The 21,565-nt window shown below is 36.3% G+C and overlaps 2 protein-coding genes across 10 annotated transcripts; both read left to right on the top strand.

Annotated features, from left to right (window-relative positions):
* The first annotated feature begins 274 nt into the window (after nucleotides 1-274).
* LOC121746392 (DNA ligase 4-like) lies at nucleotides 275-13,673 on the top strand. Of its 3 annotated transcripts, none has more exons than XM_042140198.1 (27): nucleotides 275-726; nucleotides 1,484-1,575; nucleotides 1,844-1,929; nucleotides 2,024-2,160; nucleotides 2,973-3,047; nucleotides 3,221-3,312; nucleotides 3,894-3,965; nucleotides 4,448-4,527; nucleotides 4,620-4,657; nucleotides 4,744-4,750; nucleotides 4,968-5,123; nucleotides 5,353-5,428; nucleotides 6,091-6,215; nucleotides 6,294-6,328; nucleotides 6,422-6,480; nucleotides 8,300-8,365; nucleotides 8,658-8,753; nucleotides 8,835-8,883; nucleotides 9,139-9,226; nucleotides 9,313-9,513; nucleotides 9,804-9,929; nucleotides 10,057-10,156; nucleotides 10,254-10,359; nucleotides 10,521-10,648; nucleotides 10,740-10,904; nucleotides 11,390-11,545; nucleotides 12,615-13,673. In XM_042140198.1, the coding sequence occupies exons 1-27, from the start codon at nucleotides 388-390 to the stop codon at nucleotides 13,510-13,512; spliced, it is 3,648 nt and encodes a 1,215-aa protein (XP_041996132.1). In that variant the 5' UTR covers nucleotides 275-387; the 3' UTR covers nucleotides 13,513-13,673. The 3 variants fall into 3 exon arrangements, with proteins under 3 accessions (XP_041996132.1, XP_041996131.1, XP_041996130.1); XM_042140197.1 differs by having other exon boundaries at nucleotides 8,282-8,365; nucleotides 10,749-10,904; XM_042140196.1 differs by having other exon boundaries at nucleotides 8,282-8,365.
* Nucleotides 13,674-14,505: 832 nt separating this feature from the next.
* Nucleotides 14,506-20,477, top strand: LOC121746396 (pseudouridine-5'-phosphate glycosidase-like). 7 transcript variants are annotated; one of them, XR_006039022.1, is made up of 14 exons: nucleotides 14,506-14,638; nucleotides 14,711-14,804; nucleotides 15,302-15,412; nucleotides 16,156-16,238; nucleotides 16,781-16,840; nucleotides 16,931-16,991; nucleotides 17,700-17,806; nucleotides 18,063-18,140; nucleotides 18,648-18,693; nucleotides 18,781-18,901; nucleotides 19,016-19,101; nucleotides 19,287-19,370; nucleotides 19,656-19,753; nucleotides 20,288-20,477. XR_006039022.1 is itself a non-coding variant. In XM_042140210.1 (14 exons), the coding sequence occupies exons 1-13, from the start codon at nucleotides 14,567-14,569 to the stop codon at nucleotides 19,741-19,743; spliced, it is 1,011 nt and encodes a 336-aa protein (XP_041996144.1). In that variant the 5' UTR covers nucleotides 14,506-14,566; the 3' UTR covers nucleotides 19,744-19,753; nucleotides 20,288-20,477. The 7 variants fall into 7 exon arrangements, 4 of the variants coding, with proteins under 4 accessions (XP_041996144.1, XP_041996140.1, XP_041996142.1 ...); XM_042140210.1 differs by having other exon boundaries at nucleotides 19,736-19,753; XR_006039024.1 differs by lacking the exon at nucleotides 20,288-20,477 and having other exon boundaries at nucleotides 19,016-19,161; nucleotides 19,276-19,370; nucleotides 19,736-20,160.
* Nucleotides 20,478-21,565: the final 1,088 nt, after the last annotated feature.

The following is a 21,565-nucleotide window of genomic DNA, read 5'->3' as shown; positions in this document are numbered from 1 at the left end:
AAAAAAAATTTCGCGCTAGGCGGTGCGCTGGGCGATCCGGGCGCTGCAATAGCGCCGAGCGGACCGCCCAGCGCCACGCGACCGCCCAGCGCTGCGCGGTTTCTCTCTCCATTCGCCCGCTGGGCGACTGCAATAGACCGCTCAGCGCCGGCGCTCGGCTGGGCGGCATTGTGGATGGTCTCCGGCGCTGAGCTGGGCGGTCGGCTGGGCGGCATTGTGGATGGTCTAAAGAGTACTAGAAACGCTTTCGCAAGTGGCAGTAGAGAGTAGCAGATACGCTTTCGTCGTCGAAAGTAGATCAAAGTTGATTTCACTGCAATTCCAAAATTGTTAAACTCAGGCATAAAACAAGCAGAAAAAAATAGCGTATTCCTTCTGCCGGCAAAAATGTCGGCCATAAAGTTCAGTGTAATGGTGAGCCTCTTCAACTGGATGCAGAAGAGCAAGTCCTCCTCCATCAAGCGCTCCAAATTCCGCAAGTTTCTCGACACCTTCTGCCGCCCCAAAAACGGCGCCGACTACTTCGCCGCCATCCGCCTCATCCTCCCCGCCCTCGACCGCGAGCGAGGCTCCTACGGTCTCCGCGAGCACGTCCTCGCCACCTGCCTCATCGACGCCCTCGGCATCTCTCGCGACTCTCCCGACTCCCAGCGCCTCCTCAACTGGCGCAAGGGCGGCGCCAAGTCCGGTGCCTTCGCTGGAAACTTCGCTCTCGTCGCCGCCGAGGTCGCTTATGCAATTGATTCACATTTTCTTCCACTTCAAAATTTGAACCGATTTTTTTCCCGTATATTCTCTTCATTTTATTCAATTGCTTTTAATGTTATTTTATGTTTTGTAGTTTTAATATGTCTAATCCGAATTACATTTTGCGAACTACTTTCACCATTTTGGCCGCTTGCAGTTGTCCAACGATTAGGGGCAAATGAAGACAAATAGTTTGATAGAATCTAAAATATTAAATATAAGGATAGATGAAACATAAAAATTGGTTGGGGGTGATTGATAGTTTTCTGGAATAGAAGTGTTTCTGAAGCATGGTTATCACTCTGATTACTCCTATCTATGTGATAGTATTATTATTAGGAGAAATGTACACTCATCATCAATCATTTTACTATTCCACATGGCTCCATTTGTTTTCAAATCTTCATTGTTGTTACGAATTTTATCTTTTGCTTGTTTTCAATGGTGCTGCTCCTACCAGACATAAAGAGCGTCTAACTTTGATTTTCTATCATTTATCATTTTGTGCCTTAATTGTTTGATAAGTCAGCAGGCCATGTACCAGTATTCAGACTCCAGTCTCTGCATGCTACTGTTTTCCCACTAGTTTGATAATAATCTTTTTCTCTCTTATTCTATGTCAATTTGTTGATTTAATTGACTATCTTTGCATTTTTCACGCATATTATGTACCCACATATCGGTGTCATGGTTTACTCTCTTATAAGATGTCATCAGCTCTTGCATGTGTTGGCAGGTGCTTCAGCGGAGGCAGGGAATGTCTTCAGGGGAACTTACTATACTAGAGTTAAATGAACTACTTGATCGTTTGTCCACTTCTGATAATAGGTAGAATTTATCCTATAGGCCTATCACAGCATATTTTCCTTATTTCCAGTGAAGTTATTGCGTTCATAGCTTGCCTTTCAATCTATGTTCTTTTTTGGCCTTCCTTTTTAGTGTCTTGTAATTGTTTTTGATCCGGTCTCGTGGAACAGAAACAAATGGATCCTATTCTCACTCTGTAGACCACACATTAAATAATCAAGAAGATAGATACTTTGGTTGATTCATATGCATCATGAATTAATACCTGGATTTGGGGTTCTTGGTGCAGATCAGAAAAGATTTATGTTCTTTCTGAACTGATAAGGAAAACAAATGTTCAAGAAATGAAGTGGATAATCATGATAATTCTCAAAGGTGGTTTGGGTTTATGTTTTATTCATCTCTTGTTTTGATGTTTTTCTCTTAAGCTTTAACCTTCTTCATCTTCTGCAACTCTGCCAAATTTCAGATCTTAAGCTGGGGATAAGTGAAAAGAGCATATTTCATGAATTTCACCCTGATGCTGAGGACTTGTTCAATGTCACCTGTGATCTAAAACTCGTTTGTGAAAAGTTACAAGATCACAGCCAGCGGCATAAGCGACAGGTTGGTCTCAGACTCTGGAAGTATCATATCTAATGACATTTATTTATCAAAAAACCATTAACGGGGGAGGCATAAAACTTCGTATGTCCAACTTTTTATAAAAAAACTATTGCCTGTATGTGTATTAGAATTGACATAATCAATAGATGTATGTTATTTGACTAATGAAATTTTATTCACCTGGTCAATCACAATTTCATATTCTCTTGGATTTTTTCTATGTCATGCTGCATTCACTGTATTTTTTTGTTTTAGAAAGTGATTTACTGGACAATTATATCTATTAGACTCTTGAAAAAGTAACTTTCATGACCGTTGTTGCTGTTTAGCTTTTCTTTATTTTCCTAACTAGGTTTTACTCTATTGCCAATATTAGGCTAAAAACATGGGGCCTTTTTGACGTTAGATAGATTCTCATCTCAGCAGACTATGCTTTGTCAACTTCTGAAATTAATATCCAGATTTTACGGATAAATTAAGGTTTGTCAATCTGTGACTTCTATTTCTTTCTCAACCACAACACAAATGAGAGACCTCACCCTTTCTTCCCTGCTAAAATGGAGCGTCTCTTTGCTTTTTTCCTTTATTCCATCTGAAATCCCCTGATCGGTACTCGGTAGAGAAAACACCCTATTTGACATTATTCATACTCAGATAGCTCGGTTCTTTAATATTCTAAATTTCTAATCTATGCTCACATGTCTTTTCTTTTATCCCTGCTGTGTTATCTCTTTTCAAGTTTCGTATTAGATAATTAGTCCTTTCATCTGCAACATGTGTTTATGACCATGATGCTTTTTATTCTTATGTAGGACATTGAAGTTGGCAAACCTGTCCGACCTCAACTAGCTTTGAGAGTGAGCAATGCGGCTGCTGCCTGGAAAAAGGTAGGCCATTCAGTCAGAAGAATCATTTGTCAGAAACAATTTTATTTATATATTATTAATTTTTTTGTTTATTGGCAACATCGAGTTCAACTATTAGAAGCATATAAAATTGCCCTTTTGCCCCTGAATCCCAGCTTCTTTATTGTCTTGCATATTTCTTTCCGACCAAATAGCTTCATGGAAAGGAAGTAGTCGTTGAGTGCAAATTTGATGGTGATCGCATCCAAATCCACAAAAATGGAGCTGACATAAATTTTTTCTCAAGGTAGTTTACTTTCTTACAATCAACTCTTTTGTTACATGTGCTGAGTAGTTCAAATAATTATGCACCTTTCTAACTGGCTGGCTGGTACTACAACCTTTTATTTTTCGTTACCTGAGTGTCAATTTAGAAAGTAACTTGGGATCGTCTATATAAACAAAACAAAACTAAGTCGATTCAAATTAATTTAAAGTTCACAAGATGTCATGAAAGTGCTTGTACTGCAGTTGGTAAGGTGTTTCTTCCTTGTTCACTTGCCAAATGATCCAACCCCATTAGTCACAAATTAATAATATATTTTTTTGGAAATGCTTCAAAAAAATTTAACAAACCAGTTCAACTGGCTGACTGTTCACGGCCGAACCAACTGTTTTTTCTGGTTCATAGCGGCAAAAAAGTATGCCGGTTTAATGTTTGAATCAGACGGGACCAAGCACTGATTTGCAGCTGAACCGGCCACTCCAGTTCAGTTTAAAAAATAGTGTGCACCCCCATACTTTAGTTGTCACCTTATAGGTCACATGAATTATAAACAGCTATGCTTCAATAATTAGTTACTTCTATTTAATGTTGACACTTGACAGGAATTTTCTTGATCATCCAGAATATGGATATGCCATGTCAGACATTATAAGAGAGAATATTCTGGTGGACAGGTGAGTATTGCGAAAACCAGTAATTTGCCTCAGCTGTTCGTTCATCTCTATATTTAACCTTTATTTAATTCTATCATCTAAAAAATGCTGATTACCTATTTTATTCTTGATTTATAAAGAAATGCTGTTCTAATTTGAAAAAAAACTCCATCCTTGAAAAAATTGGAAAGGACATCTTGGCTGGAAATAGCATTTTGACCAAATAATGCTAATTAATAAATTGAACTTTGGGAACCCTTAAAAATAGTAAATTGAACTTTCTTTCCCTCCTTATGCAACCTTGACTAATATTTCATCGGATCCCTCATTTTCCACTCTCACTCTAGTCTCTACACCAAGAAACAGGGTTTTAGGAAATTCGAAATCATATCATGACCTTAGCAGCATATCCAAAAGGATCTGAACAGATTTGAGATGCCATTACTTCATCTTCATGTCACCTGATAATTACATGGCATAACTAGTTGCTTTTTCTACTGCAGATGTATTCTTGATGGTGAAATGTTGGTCTGGGACAAATCTGCAAATCGTTTTGCAGAGTTTGGTTCAAATCAAGAAATAGGTTTCATTTCACTGCCTTTGACTGTGTTTGCTGTATCTCTAGTTGCTATGTGTATAATGTTAAGCAGTCTTCTGTATCCCTTGTTTTGTCAGCCAAGGCTGCCAAGGATGGGCTTGATACCGATCGACAGGTCTCTTTATTTGTAATATATTCAAATAAATTTTCAAATTTAATCACATCCATTCTGTTTTTGACCTTCACTTTCTTCTAATGCAGCTGTGCTGTATCCATATGTGGTTTAAGCAAAACAGGACAGGATTTTCTTGAATTTCATGTTTAGTTCTAGTTGAGGTGTACAAGAAATAAAATTAATTCCTATCAGTTAAGAAGTTTTCTGGCCTTTGTACAGCCTTCTCTTCCCTTGTTCTCCTATTTTTCTTCACTGCTACTTCCCAGCCCTCCCCCCTTTTTGAATTTGCCTTAACATGACATTTGGCTAGATGTTGCGTTTGACATCCTTTATGCTGGAGATACCAGTGTTATTCACCAGAGCTTGAAGGAGAGGCATCAACTTCTTCAGCAATTTGTCAAACCTATAGCAGGTTGTTTGGAAATTTTGGTTCCTAATGGTGGCCTTAATACACATCGTCCTGCTGGTAATGATAATGCACTTGTTTCTTACTTTCTTTTTCGTTATAACCTGGTGCATTTATATTTATAAATGTCAATGTTAAGGAAAATAATACTCCGTTTTACTTTGTAATTATGATAGTGTGATAGGTTTTTACCATTGTATAGTACTAGTCGGCAGTGCTTTGATGTTGCTATAAGGAAACAAAAATTCATAGGTTTCCTGTCATTCTGAAGCATATTGTAATGACACAGGGGAACCATGTTGGTCTCTAATTGTTCATGATGTTGATGGCATTGAGAGGTTTTTCAAAGAAACCATTGATAACAGGTTATTGTTTCCCCTCCCTCTCATTTTCTTGCTTCCCCATTTTCTCTCCTCTTTGAGCTGTTTTTGGTGCTTGTGTCCTTGCATGAGCTTGTATTCCATCGATCAATTTGGCTTTAGCAATCTTTACTATGTGATTTTATTTCACGGAAGATAAAATATTGGGCACACTCACCTTACATTTTCAACGTTTACATTTCAGTTGAAACTATAACTAATGAAGTCAATTAAATTATCACGAATCATCTAGCATGTTACATAGAAGACAAATTGCCCCATTTAATGATGCCAATGAACAAGTAGAATTGGTCTGTCTCTTGATATTTAACTAATTAATAATGATTAGAGGTTTGATTTCATTTACAGGGATTAGGTTCTCTGTGACCATCTTGTATATGCTGAAACCAAACAATATTCAAAGCCAGACTTCATGCATTTATTTGTTTCTATACAGCACATATCTTTTTTGAGCTCTGGTTTAAATATAATCTACGATTAGGGAAATGGGACTATAAATATGAGGATGAAGGGGGAGGATAGCAGACGTGGAGAATTGACGCAGTTTTCATTTTCCAGTGATGCTTTCACTTGAAGCTGTATTTATTTTGTGTAATTTTGTGATATCCAGCTGAACTTAATTTCCTTTCTTCTACTGGCAATGTTAGAGATGAAGGAATCGTCCTGAAAGATCTCAGCTCTAAATGGGAGCCTAGTGATCGCAGTGCAAAGTGGATGAAGTTGAAGCCTGATTACATCCGAGCAGGCTCCGATTTAGACGTTCTTATAATAGGTCTGAGATTTACACTTTTAACTTAATTTTAGAAGTAATTTTGGCGTTACCATCCTGTACTTAAGCTATTCAATGCAGGAGGTTACTACGGTTCTGGACGTCACGGAGGCGAGGTAAGAAAAGTTGCTTTAGCTGGTTGATTATGATTGCTATCTAACTCCCTCAAGAACCTATTTACATTGTGTTCGATGATTGAATCATTGAAGGTAGCACAATTTCTTGTGGGCCTTGCAGAGCGTCCAAGCCCAAATGCATATCCAAAACGGTTAGTCTTTCTGCAATCATTGGCTTCAGTGTTTAGTCATACGTTGCATCGGAGTTGTGTATAGTGTTAAAAATGTATGTCTTTTACTTTATTCATCTGTTACTTGTTGATTGTTGATGAAAGTTGTCTCTGCATCATGTATTTATAATAATAGGTATATTTAGGCATTACTCTACTTTAGCAATTTGTTACTGGTCGTTTTCCTGAAATTATGTAAATGATTACATGGATTTTGTTATTATCTTTAGTTATTATTTTCTCAGTTGTTGATTAGTGGAGTCTTAGAGATAGGTTTAATTAGTAGAGTTCGAGTAGGAGTGGTGTCTTTATGTAATTGTGACAAATAGCTCTTCATTAGATGAGCTATGGGTCTTTGGAAAAAATTAGATTATGCTGATAATTTATCTTAACGATGGTAGTTTAGGCTAGCTGTAGGGCCTCGAAAGAGGATTATCTTTGTAATCTGTCGTTCAGTTTCTATCAATTATATTCAGTTTTATTTTCTGTCCCTTGCTGATATTCCTGCTTGTCTTATGTTCGTTCTTCATAACAGCTGCCTTATTTCAACACAATTATGCTCTTAAGTGGGATAGATTCTACCACCATAGTTCACCCAAGTAAATTATAAGAAGCATAGTTTCAACCGAGAGAGCCAAGTATACATTTGTTCAGAGAGGAACGGCCTTGCTTTGATTAATAAATATTCCATGCCCTAATATTAACTAGAAATCCCTAAGTCCTTCATTCAAATATCTTGGCCTGCCATCTTTGAAGCTATATTCAGAAAGACAAATTCTTCGTAAGTTATGCAAGAAAAAAGATGCATGCCATGAAAATTCAGTTCTAGAGTTTATCCATCTTTCTTTCAAGTAGTGGAGCTTCCGGCTGTAGGCAGTGTTAGAGTGAGATTTGGGGAGGATTTTTGGAGGGAGGATGTTTCCTTTGCTGTGTCTCCATCATTCTATCAGCACCTTCATTCCATAAGCAATCGTTTGCTTCGCTTATCCACTTTTATTTCTCAAATGGGTTCGCCCCGCGTTCTGGATCTGCTCTCTTAGTGGAACTCTGGCACATCTGATCTTAGTAACATTTTGGGCCGAGTGGAGAGTACCAGGATATGTGGGGATGAATCGGGTTTCTTCTGGTGTTTTTTCTAGTAGACCTTTATACCGATCATACTTTTCTTCTCGTCCTTGTTTCTTTTTCTTAATTTAAATAAGGATACCAAAATTTTAAAGTAAGGTTCTTTTTAATGGACAATGATTTGGAGTGGATTCCTTATCCACTGTTTGTATCTTATCTTCTCATTTAAAATTTCTGCTTCTTACAAACGACAATACATACAACACACTCATACACAAAACACCCTAAACGATCATTCCTATTTTTTACTCATGTTGATTTTACACTATTATCTTACCATACTAACTATATTTATTTTGATCCAAGATTCCTACTGCTTGTTTGACATTAGGTAATTGGAATACTAAAACCCTGTTTATCTTTTATGCAATTTAATCAGTGAAGCTCCTGATGTAAATGGATATTTTTATTTTTGGACTTTGCAGTATATTTTTGTACTGAAGGAAATGATGTACCCTAGCTCATCTTATGCCTTAATTTCCTTTCTCCTTTTCAGAATACATTTGCTTCCATCATATACTATAGCATATTAATGGTATTTACTGCAGTCTACTCCTATAAGTTGAAATATATTTAGCGTTGGAATGCTGTGGGGGGTTTCATCATCAAAGTTGCAGTGTTGGTATTAGCTCCGATTCTGATTTTTCTGGCATTGCAGATTTCTTTCATTTTGCAGAGTGGGTACAGGACTTTCTGACGAAGAGCTCAGTGCTGTTGTCACCAAATTGAAGCCCTATTTCAGGTGACTCTTTATTAACTATGTTTGAGATTGGGAATTGGGTTTGCAAATTTTTTGGCTGCACATTATTAGAATTCCTGCTGGGTAAGTCACCATTTTTTTATTTATCATAATTTACATAGTTTGTTGTTTAGGAACTTGTGCCACTGTTATCTTTTTAATACATTCCGTTACTTCTTATTTATATGCATACCACAAAGATGCATGCATTCTTACTCTTTTGCTGAGTTGTTTCTACTTAACGGTCAACACTATGCCCTAACAGTTCCCTACATTGTATTACTCTCTATTCCAGGAAATATGAATATCCAAAGAAACTGCCTCCAAACTTTTATCAAGTTACAAATAATTCAAAGGAGAGGCCAGATGTTTGGGTTGAGAGCCCAGAAAAGTGAGCTGAATGCTTCAGCGATTTGTACAGCTCTTTAATGTTTTTATCTATTTGCTTACCATTACCTTGTTGTATACACAGATCAATTATAGTTTCCATAACCAGTGATATTCGAACAATCAGGTCAGAGGTATACAAATTGAACTGCTTCATTTTTTTCATTGTTGTGTACAAGTATTTCATTGTGCAGTGATACATAAACTATCAGGGACTTTGATTGTGCTCCAGTTCCTTGTAAATTTGTTTTTCTCCTCTTAAAGATTATTATTGTTATTATTATTATTAACTCTCTGCAATTACTTAATTCTGCAACACTACCCTATATCCTTCTGGGCAGTGTCAAATGGAATTAATTTAATATAACTTGCAATCTTTGGTGATCAAGGTATTTACTGCTCCTTATAGCTTGAGATTTCCGCGGATTGATCGAGTGAGATATGACAAGCCTTGGCATGAGTGCCTTGATGTCCAGTGTGAGTAGACATATTGATAGTTAGTTAGTGACAAGCATTCTCATCCACTTTAGGGTTTCTTATATAGACCATTTTACCTGTTGCAGCTTTTGTTGAATTAGTCCATTCAAGCAATGGTACTATGCAAAGGGCAATGGACGACACAGTTATCCCGGAAAATAACACAAGACGTAAAAAGTTATCTAGAGGAACAAAGAAGAATGTCTCTGTTGTTCCTTCCCACTTCATTCAAACTGATGTTTCTGGGGTTAAGGGTGAAACATCAATATTTTCAAACATGATATTCTGTATCCTATTACCACGTACATTTTATATCACTGACTTATTATGCATCTTGATTATGATGTTTCCTATCCATGAGAGGAATGCATCATGACCTTTAACACTAGCATGGTATTATGTTATTAACTTGTATAAGACTGAGGAATTAATCAAAATTTATCTGTTACTGCTGAAGGTCACTTGTAGAGCTTGTAATGTTTTTCAAATGCCGCACAGATGCCTTACCAGGACACCTTCTAGTTTGTATAGTCGATTACGACAACTTCATTCGTAATTGGTCTTCTTTAACATTTAGACTTTGTTAATGTGCCTATATTGCACTCTCTTGATTCCTTGCACAAATTGGTGGTTGAGAATGGCGGCACTTTTTCAATGAATTTGAACAGTTCGGTTACTCACTGTATAGCATCTGAAAGTAAAGGTCAGTCACTCTTGTCTGAACAATCTCAGACTCTAGTCACTCTACGTAACAAAACTTGGCCATCAACTTTGAGAAAAGTAAAGTAACATGTGCTTCAAAAGGAATAACTGCTGAATATATATAATAGGAATCAAATTTCAAGCTGCAAAGCGCCAGGGAGATGTTATTCATTACTCTTGGCTCCTTGAATGTTGTACGCAGAAGCAGTCTCTCCCTTTACACCCAAAGTCGGTCATAGACTTGTATCTTAGCAATTCTCTCCCTCTCTCTCTCTCTTTGATTATTTCCTTGATTTTTTAACTGGCCGTTCTCTTCTCCTTGAAGGTATTTTCTTTTTCTATCCGATGAAACAAAGAAAAAGCTGGAAGAAGAAGTCGATGAGTTCTCCGATTCCTACTTTTTGGATTTGAATGTGACAGAACTGGAACAGGTACGCATATTATCTAGTTATTCATGTTTTTAATCTCATGAGAAGGTTAGCTATTATTGCTTAGTGTGAAATTGTGAATTGGGAGATACAGATTTACTGTATCAAACACTGATGTTTAAACCAATTTTTAATCTTCATGTGAGTTTAATGTTGCTTTGCAGATATTAAACAACATCAATAAGATTGAAGATTCCGAAGCAATAGAGTACTGCAAGAAATTCTGTCCCAGGGAGGAGTGGGTTCGCTTTCATGGTTGTCATGTTTACTTCCACCTACCCATGCAATTTTCGTAAGATACTTGAGATTTATTATTTGATCGGAATTAAGTTCATCCTGGTATGCGTTTGAGGCATTTACATTTATTTTTCTTTGGTGCTTAGAAAATATAGAAACTGTGAAGTTCCATTTGAACTAGCTATTAGAAGGATGAAGGTTGAAATCTGCACTGGAGGTGGCAGTATTGCAGACACTCTTTCTCATGCTACTCATTTGGTGATTGTCTGTAGTCCAGAACTTGGTTTCGACTTTGATACACTTTTGAATAGGTGAGCTATGCTATAAAAAGCATTTTTTATAAGGCTTTCTGGTAAAATATAATCTGGCTGTGGAAATGAAGTCGTGTGACACTTTTGGTTTCTTCCTATTGTATGACACTGGTTGGTGTTTTCTAATCCTCCACCACTAATTATTGTTTTTGAAGGAAAAAAAGTTGCATTAAAGTTAAAGGTTTTCACAAGTAATTCCATCACACAAAATGTAGTCATTATTTTAGCTTCTGTTCCAGCTTGAAGTTAGTTTATCATTGATTTCTATTTGTTAAATTCTTGACAGTGTTTCTATAAGTGAACTTATATTCTTTACATGCAAAGGAACTATACCTAGACCATTGATTCATCTCTATGTAGACGATGGCATGATTTAATCACATTTAAATGAAAATGGAATTGAACTAGATCATTGCTTTGACTCGATTTCTGTGGAGTTTTCAATTTCAAAGGATCATTACTTTTTCTTTTCTCTGTTGTGTCAGTTTTTCAGAAGCACAGAGGCTTGTTTTGCACCGTAGAAGTTTGCAAATTGTAAAGTCCCAGTGGTTAGATGATTGTTTTGAGAGAAACCAGAAGTTGCCTGAGGACATATATAATTTGAAGCCCTTGCAGTTTCAACAAGTATCAAGTGGGGAGAGGTAAGTGTTTTTATGAATGTTTTCTAGTATGTAGTAATATGATTGTATCTAGTGACTCATGGTAATATGATTCCTGGTAGTAACAGTGTAGCTGAAACTCTATTGGTGAGAAGACAGTTGTCAGAATCTGACACATAGATAAGCCCCACTGTGGGGATGGTGCAGGAGTTCTAAAAGAATAAACTTTTTCCGATATTGTGACTGTCTGATTCAGTAATTGAGAATGTGTTGGTGAAACTACCTTTCAGAACAATAAAATTTCTGTAACTATCACTAGTACTGGTTTGGGTAAAGAATATATTTTGAAATCATAGGCGTTAGATTGAACACTAACTCATTGGAGGTTTATGTGACTGTCCCTATCGAGTATTGATGTGCTTGGTGACATTTGCGGCAGACATCACTGACTTATCTGTAAGACGTGCAATTTATTATTTTCTGCTTTTAGCCTTTATTGTTCTAGACATAATGGATTCATCTGAATGGGTCCTTTTTCTTGGTAAATTACTTTAAGTAAGCATGCAGTTTCCATCATTTTTCTCTGTTGTGTAAAAATAGACGTTGTGTGCTGGTATGTGTCTCTGTGTACCTGCTCGCAATTTGTTAGTAAAATACTTTTGCACTTCTCATTGTCTCAGTTTATGCAAGATATGGTGATGTAGTGCATGCTTTAGTCCTTTTACTATTCCAAATGAATCAATGAAAAAACAATTTCTCCCCGACGTGTTTTCATTAGATAGCAATTTAAACCACACCCACATGCAACTTCTTCCCTGAGGCGATTTTCTAGGTTTGGAGAGTTACTGAAATGTGAAAATAGTTTGTATATAAAGCTTGTAATTGGTTGAATACAGTGCATACTGTCTGATTACCATTGAAAGTTTGGGATTATGCTTGAATGCTGCTCTTGGTATTGTAATCCCAAACTCTGCTTACCTTAAAAATCAACACTCCAGGTAGTCAAACAGGCCAATTCTTGCTTTGTAGGAGTGGGAAATAACAGACAACACAAAAAAGGAAAAATCATCAATTTGATTCTATCTTGTATTGTCTGTGTTGTTACTTGCAGTGATGAACACAAACATGCTGGAGAAGAAAATGATAGCTTGTCGAGAGATGCTTCATCTTCTTTTGGAGGGGTGAGAGAAGAGAATGCTGCACCACACAAGCCAAGAGTAGTCAGCTTGCCGGATGGGGTCACGAAAAGGAGAAGAGGTGGACCCAGTGGGACGAGTACTGGAAAACGCAAACCACTTGCCAATCTGCCCCGGAAAACAAGACCACGGGCCACAAAGAAGCCTGCTAAGATCAGTGATTATGAATCCGATAATGATGCATCTTCTGGTGACAAGGCACACTTTGAAGTCAGGAGCACAGATTGTGGGAGTTCCGCGAAGGTAGACAATAGAAAGAGAGCAGCTCTAAATCAACCTAGAAGAGCAAGGGCAGCCCGGCTTAGAAACAAGCCCGTCGAGATCAACGACAACGAATCAGATGAAGGTGCAGCAGCAGTAGAGGAGAAAACTACGGTTGGCAATTTCAAACCTAATCCATCAACAAATGAGAGGCTCCGCGACACTCCAAGCCAACAGCCCGTTCCCGATTTACATCAGACCGAGGTAGTGGAAGGTTCTATACCAGATACTGGCAAAGCAGTCGAACAAGAGATTGCAGAACCGAGCGAGTACATTGCAAGATTTGACAAGTCTGGAGTCGGGCAGAGCAGCAGCAAGAACCCAGGTGAAGAATATGTTGATCCGGTTCAATCAATGCTACTGAGCATGTTACCGGGGCTTGCAACGAACAAGGTGGAGAGCATGGGACCGGTTCGTGAAGAGGCTGGAACAAGAGCTCCTGATCCTGTCAATGAAGAATATAAAGTGGGAATGGATGCAGAAAATAAAGCAGTTAAGAAACGGAAAGTAAGCTACAAGGATATGGCAAGTGAACTTCTCAAGGATTGGTGAAGTTAACTCAGCTTGTATGTATATGCTAGAAACACTGATAGTGACACTGAACTTTTCATTTTGGTTCCACTGTTGCATAATCTTTCTGCTAGGTTTTAGGTCATGCATTCAAGTGAAAATTATTGATAATTTATAAGTAAATTAAGCATTGATAGTTAAAAGGTACTACTAGTACGATTATTGGTAATGAATTTTCTCCGAGTAAGATCGAGCTAGTTAAAAGGTACTACTAGTACGATTATTGGTAATGAATTTTCTCCGAGTAAGATCGAGCTAAAAACAGTACTACTACTGCTACACAAATCTAGTGAATGGCAATGAATGGAACATCAGAATTCCCAAACTGAAATTTCTATTTCTTTTTTTATAGGTTGTCTTCTTTATATTATTCTCTCTTTTACTTTACTTTTTTTCTATTTTAATTATTTATTAATATTTTTTTAAAATGAGAAAGAAAATAAAATACTACTATTAATATGAAATAGAGGGAATACTATTGTAAAAGAGCTCCCAAATGTAAATCAATATGAACTATTTTCATTTATAAATGTAGTGAAAATGGATGGGTAAAAGAACACCATAGTTCTACAAAACGATGTCGGATATTGACGAGTTGTCTAAATCTATTGATTACGTTTGATTTACTATAAATTAAAATTCAACTTTTTTACTAAATACTGTATCATTTAAGTATAATTGTGAATAGAATATACTCCAATATTAAAAAGATTATAATCCAATCCAAGGAGTATGGTCGAGTGACATGAAACTCGCCCATCTTTAACCAAATTGTCAGGAATAGGACCCCTACTTTGAGTATGAAACAACTTTAAATCCTTGAGTCAGATGTCTATAAATAAGCACGGAGAATAGTCACTGAGTCCGCAGGTGTATACCTTGGTAATTAAAAATAAAATAAAATAAAAATTTACTCAATGAAAAAGATTAGAGCATTAAATGGTAAATAGGTTTACTATATGTGTATGAATGAAAGTCAAAATTAAAGAGAGCTCTCTAAAACATAGTGGAAGCACAGCACTGAAAGAGAAGAGAAATGGCATCGTGGGCTCTCTCTAGAATCAGCAACCTCCAAAAACACTTGAGCCCCAATATTCCCTCTCCAAAGGTACTATTTTTACTTCTCAAATTCATCCTAATCTCCCAGTTTTTGCCGTTTCCACTAAGTCGATTTATTTAGGGTGAAGGGCTAGTTAAGATATCACCAGAAGTTTCAGAAGCTCTGTCACTTGGGAAACCGGTGGTTGCTCTTGAATCTACAATAATTTCCCATGGTATGTAGTACAAAATTATATATACTATTATTTTCCAATTGGCTGTTGAATTGTGGACTGATACTACTTCCCAGTAAATAGGGGTGATCGCCATTTTGCTTTCATTCTACGTTGTTGGTATTGAAATGTGCAATTGTGAAGAGGGGATTCATTATTCATAGGAATCATAGCATGCGTGATCAATGTTAAATAGTGCATTGTTTAATTTGGCCTTGGATTATTTACTAATTTGTGGTTTTATGCGTTTCTTTGGAATGTGATTTGAAAGACCTGCTTAGTTTACCCTTGGGCATACTTCAAGTCTTCAATCATCATGTCTTCTACCAAATTACTTGTTAAAAGAAATGAGGTTAAGTTTTGGAGTTTGCAAATTGCAATGCTGTTTGGGTGCCAGGACGTCTTATTTTTGTACTTTCTGATTATGTGATGTGAATTTCATTGCTCATAATCGTAAAATGAATGTCATTCACCCCCTTCTTCATCTATCTTGTTCATAGGAATGCCATATCCTCAAAATTTGGAAACAGCTAAAGAGGTCGAGGCTATAGTAAGACAGAATGGAGCTATACCTGCCACTATTGCTATTTTGGATGGTGTACCTTGCATAGGTGTTCTTCCCATGAGTTTTTCTTTCCGTTTACTTTTAATTGCCTTTGTTTCTGGATTGTTTTTCATTCAATATTGAAATAACAGCATTAAGTTTCAATAAACAGAACTAAATTATATTCATGAACTGATATATAGAGGGTCAAGCTAACCCCCAAAAAGTGATATAAGGTTCAATGGTTCATAGGCATGTATCAAAACTGAAATTCATCTATACAAAAAGATTATGGTAGAATTCGAAGGGGTTTTATTAAGGAATTGACAGAAACTTGTGAATTTTGTAACTTGAATTCTATAGACGTACCATGTTATCCTCTCTATGTTTGTGTGCTCTAGTGTATAATCATTTTCCTCATGTTGTCTAGTCAGTCGTAATGTGTTTGAGAGTAAGGATCAGATATATGGTTAAAAATTTCATCATATTATGATTTACAGACCCTTTTTAAAGTTTCATTCTACATAGGAACGTTTTCCTCTTCTTAATATAGGAACTAAGTTTCTGTCACCTTGGTGAACTGATAATCCTCAGAGCTACTGATGAAATATAAAATTTTAATGGTATTTTTTCAAGGAGCACTTCTTCTCTGATTTGACTGTTTCCATCTTTCCATGAAATCTCAAATTGTTCATCATTGTTTTTTGCTAATCCATTTCTTTCTGGTAATTTGTTGTCATTTTGTATCTTAACTGCATGTGATGGGAAAAAATGGTTAATAATTCCTAATGTTTAGCATTATATTATAAGGTTTATCTCCAGAAGAACTTGAAAGGCTTGCTACTATAGGAAGAAAAGCTCGAAAGACAGCTCGCAGGGACATTGCACACGTTGTGAGTATTTAAGGCTGAATTAATGTTACATGTCCGTGGCTATTAATAGTTTAAGCTAAAGATATTAGAAGTGCTGCACAAAAGTAGAGCAGAGTCTTAATCATAGTAACTTTTAAATGTTGTTAAGTGGGTTTAATTATGGGCAGTCTCCTTGGGAGAAATAATCACCGGGCAGTCCTGCATAGGACAGAATGCAATGACAGACATCACATGATGTCTCCGACTCTCTAATGGATAAAACTGTAGTGGACATTTTCCCCGAGGAAGAAAATATTAAAATTTAAAAAGACGGTTCAATAGCCTTCTCTAATAATTTCTGGCTCCCATTTTGCAGAACTGTAGGAGAATTTTAAGAATTTTCTAGTATAGTCCATTGTAATGTCATATTGTTGACGCCCCCTCCACCCTGCCTGTGGCCAGAGATGTTACTTTTGAAAAAATATTGATGCCTCTAAGATGATTAGATGAAACATATCTTCTTTTCCATATCCTAAGCTAGGATTTATGTTCTTAAACCTAATTACTATGGGCACCTTTTTCAGGTTGCCACGGGAGGGAATGGTGCCACTACTGTTTCAGCAACAATGTTTTTTGCATCCATGGTAATCATACCGTGCTTAGTCAAATATTGTGATTCTCTTGTCCTTCCACATAAAACTTAAAATTGTAAATTGTATATGCTCACTGTGCAGGCTGGGATCCCAATATTTGTTACTGGTGGTATTGGGGGAGTTCATAGGCATGGAGAGAGTAGTAAGTTCTTATGACCTGCTAATGTTAAAAATAACATGCATTACGATGTGATTACTCTTGGTTTCCCATTCTTGAACTTATGGTTGACCAATCAAGATCTTAGATAATTGGGCTGTATGGATTATCATCATATAGTTTTATAGATGTCAGAATTTTAATTAAAGTACATGATGGGCACTTCTGATATATTCATGAAGGTATCAAGGCTAATTCAATAAAAATTTGTTCTGGCCTGATGGCTTCAAGATCTAGGAATTTAAAGAGTCTGGGACATAGTTTTCTTTTCTTGTAAGGAGTAGAATTCTATTTTGTTATCGAGGAGACCAATTATTTTGTCTGGGAACAAATAATGATCATCTTATTATATTTAAATTGCTGAGTGTATCCCAATTTGAATACCTAGTAGATCACTGGAACTTTGCTGAGTTTGTTGTGCTATGAATTTGTCCCTTAATCAATTGACACTACCAGTGTACCACATAAAGATTTTTATGGCTATCTGGAGCAAACATTGACTCGTCTACTTTATGACTCAAGGCTGTGCCTGTGTTACAATTGTCTGATATAGTATATGTATAACTACCAAACATACTACTCTTGTTTTGGTCCTTAAAGTCCAAACCTTTCCCCTAATGTGCATGAAATAGAATAAATTCTTAATATTGGTTAGCTTACAGCATATTTATATTTTTGCACCATCTGTTACAGCTATGGATATTTCTTCTGATCTCGTGGAGTTGGGAAGGACGCCTGTTGCTGTAGTTTCCGCTGGTGTGAAATCAATATTAGATATTCCTAGAACGCTGGAATATTTGGTAATTGTCCTTTACACTCCTATATGATTATCAGTACTTAGTAGGTCTCTTGTAGGATGAACTCACATACTACACTAATGTTTATTACTTCATAAGTATTACTCTAATTATAATTGTCCCAAATATTAGTATCGAGTATTACTCAGATATTTCACAAATTTTGGTCCACTAAACTGTTTTATACAAATGTCCGACTAATATTCTACCCTTGTTTACTTATATTATATATAAAGTATAACCCTTTGATGGAATACAGGAAACTCAAGGAGTTTGCGCTGCTGCATATCAGACCAGTGAGTTTCCTGCCTTCTTCACCGAAAAGAGTGGCTGCAAGGTAGTTCCTCTCATATATTAAGCTGGCGGTTATTATCATTGTGAGTACTGCTTACTGCTCTACCAAAAAAGTTGAAAATCCTTCGAGCTAACATATGAAATATGTCAAAACTTTATATGGATCAGCATTATAAGTGATAATGTCTTTTTGTCATTTTATTATTACCTCATACAGCTCTTCATAACTGATAACCCAAATAAAAGTCTAAAGCATTCATGATAGGCTTTGCCTTGTTATGAAGGCACACCTCTGTTTAGTTTTCTGTGGTTCATCTTACTTGTCAAATTCAAAAAATGTAGTGAGACTCTGATAGAACCTTTATTCCGATGCAACATTATATGTGCTTCTTGATAAGTCGGGGGGGAATTTAAGTTGCTGATTTTGATAGAACAGAACCCTAAATGCCTATCCATTTTCAGCTGTGAAATTGTTCTTTTGACAATTTGTGTTCTCTTAAGGTATTAACTCATTCTTTAATCTGCTAATGGTGTTTGTCAATGAGTACAGGCACCCTGTCGTGTTGACTCTCCTGAGGAATGTGCTCGATTAATAGGTGTGGTTTCTAACTTTGTCTCATTGTTAATATGTTACCTATTATTTTGTGTAACCACACTGATTTGATGTTCTCAAACTTCCCCAGAAGCACATAATAGTCTTATGCTGGGGACTGGAATTCTTATATCAGTCCCTATTCCAAGCAAATATTCTGCCTCAGGAAACTTTATTGAGTCAGCGATACAGAAAGCTCTAAAGGAAGCCCGGTAGTCTGTTCATTTGTTGTCTTTTTTGTGAAAAATCTTTTTAAAGTGTAGATGTCAATCACTTACTTCTTATTCTCAACAAACTGATGATAATGTAAAGGAGGTGTGATACAGGGAGCAGAATATTACTGGCAGCAGTGAAACTCCGTTTTTGCTTGCTAGAGTGAACGAGCTGACTGGGGGAGCCTCCCTCTCTGCAAGTATTCTTTGTCAAATTCCTTCATCTTCATAACCAAATACACTGATAAATAGAGACTAAAGTATGCTACCATTATTAATCAATCACGCCTAACATGATGCGAACTCCCTTTTACTAAAGTTTAGAGATGTCTTTAACTGCTGAATTTCATTTCATCATGACTTTTCCTTAATAGAGTGCTACTAGACATTGCTCTAGTGAAAAATAATGCACGTGTAGGCGCTCAGATTGCAGTCTCTCTCTCTCAGCTGCGCCAAGAAAGTTATAAAGGTGAGTTTGACTGTTCAAAAATCATGCTATCTAAATCTGATTTATAGAATATATCTTGCAGTTCTGTAAAATGAATTCATTTATCCGTACTTTTGTTATTGATTCTGAAGATAAACAATTTTCTCTTAGTAAAATTAACAGTTGAGATATGTGATATACTTTGTGAAATGTTTATTAGTACATCCCATTATCGATGCACATATATAACAAGTAGTCGCTCTTCAAGAAGATTTATTAAGTCGAAACAACTGAACATCCATGATGTATGGAGTATTTGTTTTGCAGAATGCAGTTAAATGTCCAAAATGGTAGTTCAGCAAGAACAATAGCAACTGAAGCCCTATCTGTTGAATTTCTTGTTTTAGGTACCTAACGGTGTAGAGGTGAGGTCGATTGGTAACAACTCCCTTTTCACATTGCTCGTAGAGAACTTCATTGTGAAAGGAATATGCGTGGTCTCTAAACTATAACCTTATTTTATTTTTTTCGTTGGTTACATTTTACCAAAATGAAGTTTTCTATCCACCAAACCCACAAGTCTTATAGCTCAGTTGTCTCCTTTACAAGGAGATAGATATCTCCATGACTCCAACTACGCGTGAGCTGTCGATGGCTATATCATGTCCCTTGCGAAATGAATGACAACGATCCTACCAGATTTAGGGTTGTAAAAAATTTTTGGCAAAACACATCTATAAAAGCCCTTATGCTTTGTAGTACTCTATTAAGTACATTAAATCCTTGTACAATTTTTTTGGGTTTTAATAAATCCCTTTACTCTTACATTTAATTTTGTTAGGTCTTTATTTAACAGATTTAATAAGTCTGTCACCATTTTAGTTATCTCATGGCTCCTTTCTTTTTCACTATTTCAAACCCCAATCTCTTTGTTAATGATCTTGGTGTCGTCTTCGTAGGCAACGTGCCCGGAGATGGATCTCTGTAGGTGAAACAGCTGCAGAGGTTGTAGAAGATGGTGCTGACTGCTGCGTAGTAGTGTTGCCTTCTTAATCTCCTTGCACTTTAATGGTAATGAATAGTTGTTGACAGAAATTGGAAATTAACCAAAAAGATAATCAATAATTTGAAGAATTGCACTTTGAAGAAGGAACAGACAAACAGTACATCTTTTCCAAATGTATATTCTAATCTATATTAAAACAAAAAAATAAAACTGTAAGGATCTCTATATAGTGTTTTGCCTGAAAAATAAGTTACAATAGTTAGGCAAAGCTCACCATACTTTTAGAGTTGGCAAATACTGTGAAAGGGTATAATGAATAGATATTATACTATAGTAGAAAAACAAGCACAATTTATGTAACAAAGTAAAATTCACTAATTAGATTATGACAGTGATATTATAATTGAAGTTTGTTGCTACTTTATTGTCTTATATCTTTAATAAAATAAAAAAAGAATAAAATTTACTCGAAGTGGGTGAAAAGGAGGATGGTGGGATGAGTGGCAAATCCTACAATATGTGATGTATACAGTATAGTCTTGGATGGTTGGTTGAAAGAGTCGATAATACCAATTTGAAGGTGCATGAGAAACAAAAACAGTGGTTGGAAGTATATATGAGAATTTCTTGCAATTCACAAACTAGTGATGGCACATTGTTTGTTTGTCTTTGTTATGTTATGTGTTTGGTCCTTAGTGATACTCCAAGAATATTCAACACTTTAGGCACCCCTTGATTCCCCTTCCACCTTATGTCATGACAAATATACCACATTTAAAAGTAGTTCCTACTACAAAACATAGACATGGGTCTCTGTCGATGTCTCTGTGTGTGTGTGTGAGAGAGATAGAGAGAGAGAGAGACCAAGTTTTCTAGCAAATCTTTTGCACTAGTTGTGAATTAGATCTTCACATCCAATCCAAAACACACAAAAAGTCACTCAATTTTCTTGTCCAAATAAACTTCTGAATATGCCAAATATTTCAAAATAATTATTGAAACGTCTATCTATCGGCACACTGTATGATACACCTAAAATCAAAATCAACTTTGATAGAAAAAAAAGAAAAAATCAACTTTGAATAGGATGTGTTACATAATAAAAGCATTCTACAGCCGAAATTAAAGTGTATATTTACAATTTGCATCTCTCTAAATTTCGCAGTACTAAAGTCATTTTACCATTTTAGTATGTTCTATAACAGTGAAGTCTTTCTTTTCTGGCAAAAGT

Source organism: Salvia splendens, chromosome 9, assembly GCF_004379255.2.
Source record: "Salvia splendens isolate huo1 chromosome 9, SspV2, whole genome shotgun sequence".
Classification (NCBI taxonomy): Eukaryota; Viridiplantae; Streptophyta; class Magnoliopsida; order Lamiales; family Lamiaceae; genus Salvia; species Salvia splendens.
This window is presented reverse-complemented; position numbering and strand designations above follow the sequence as displayed.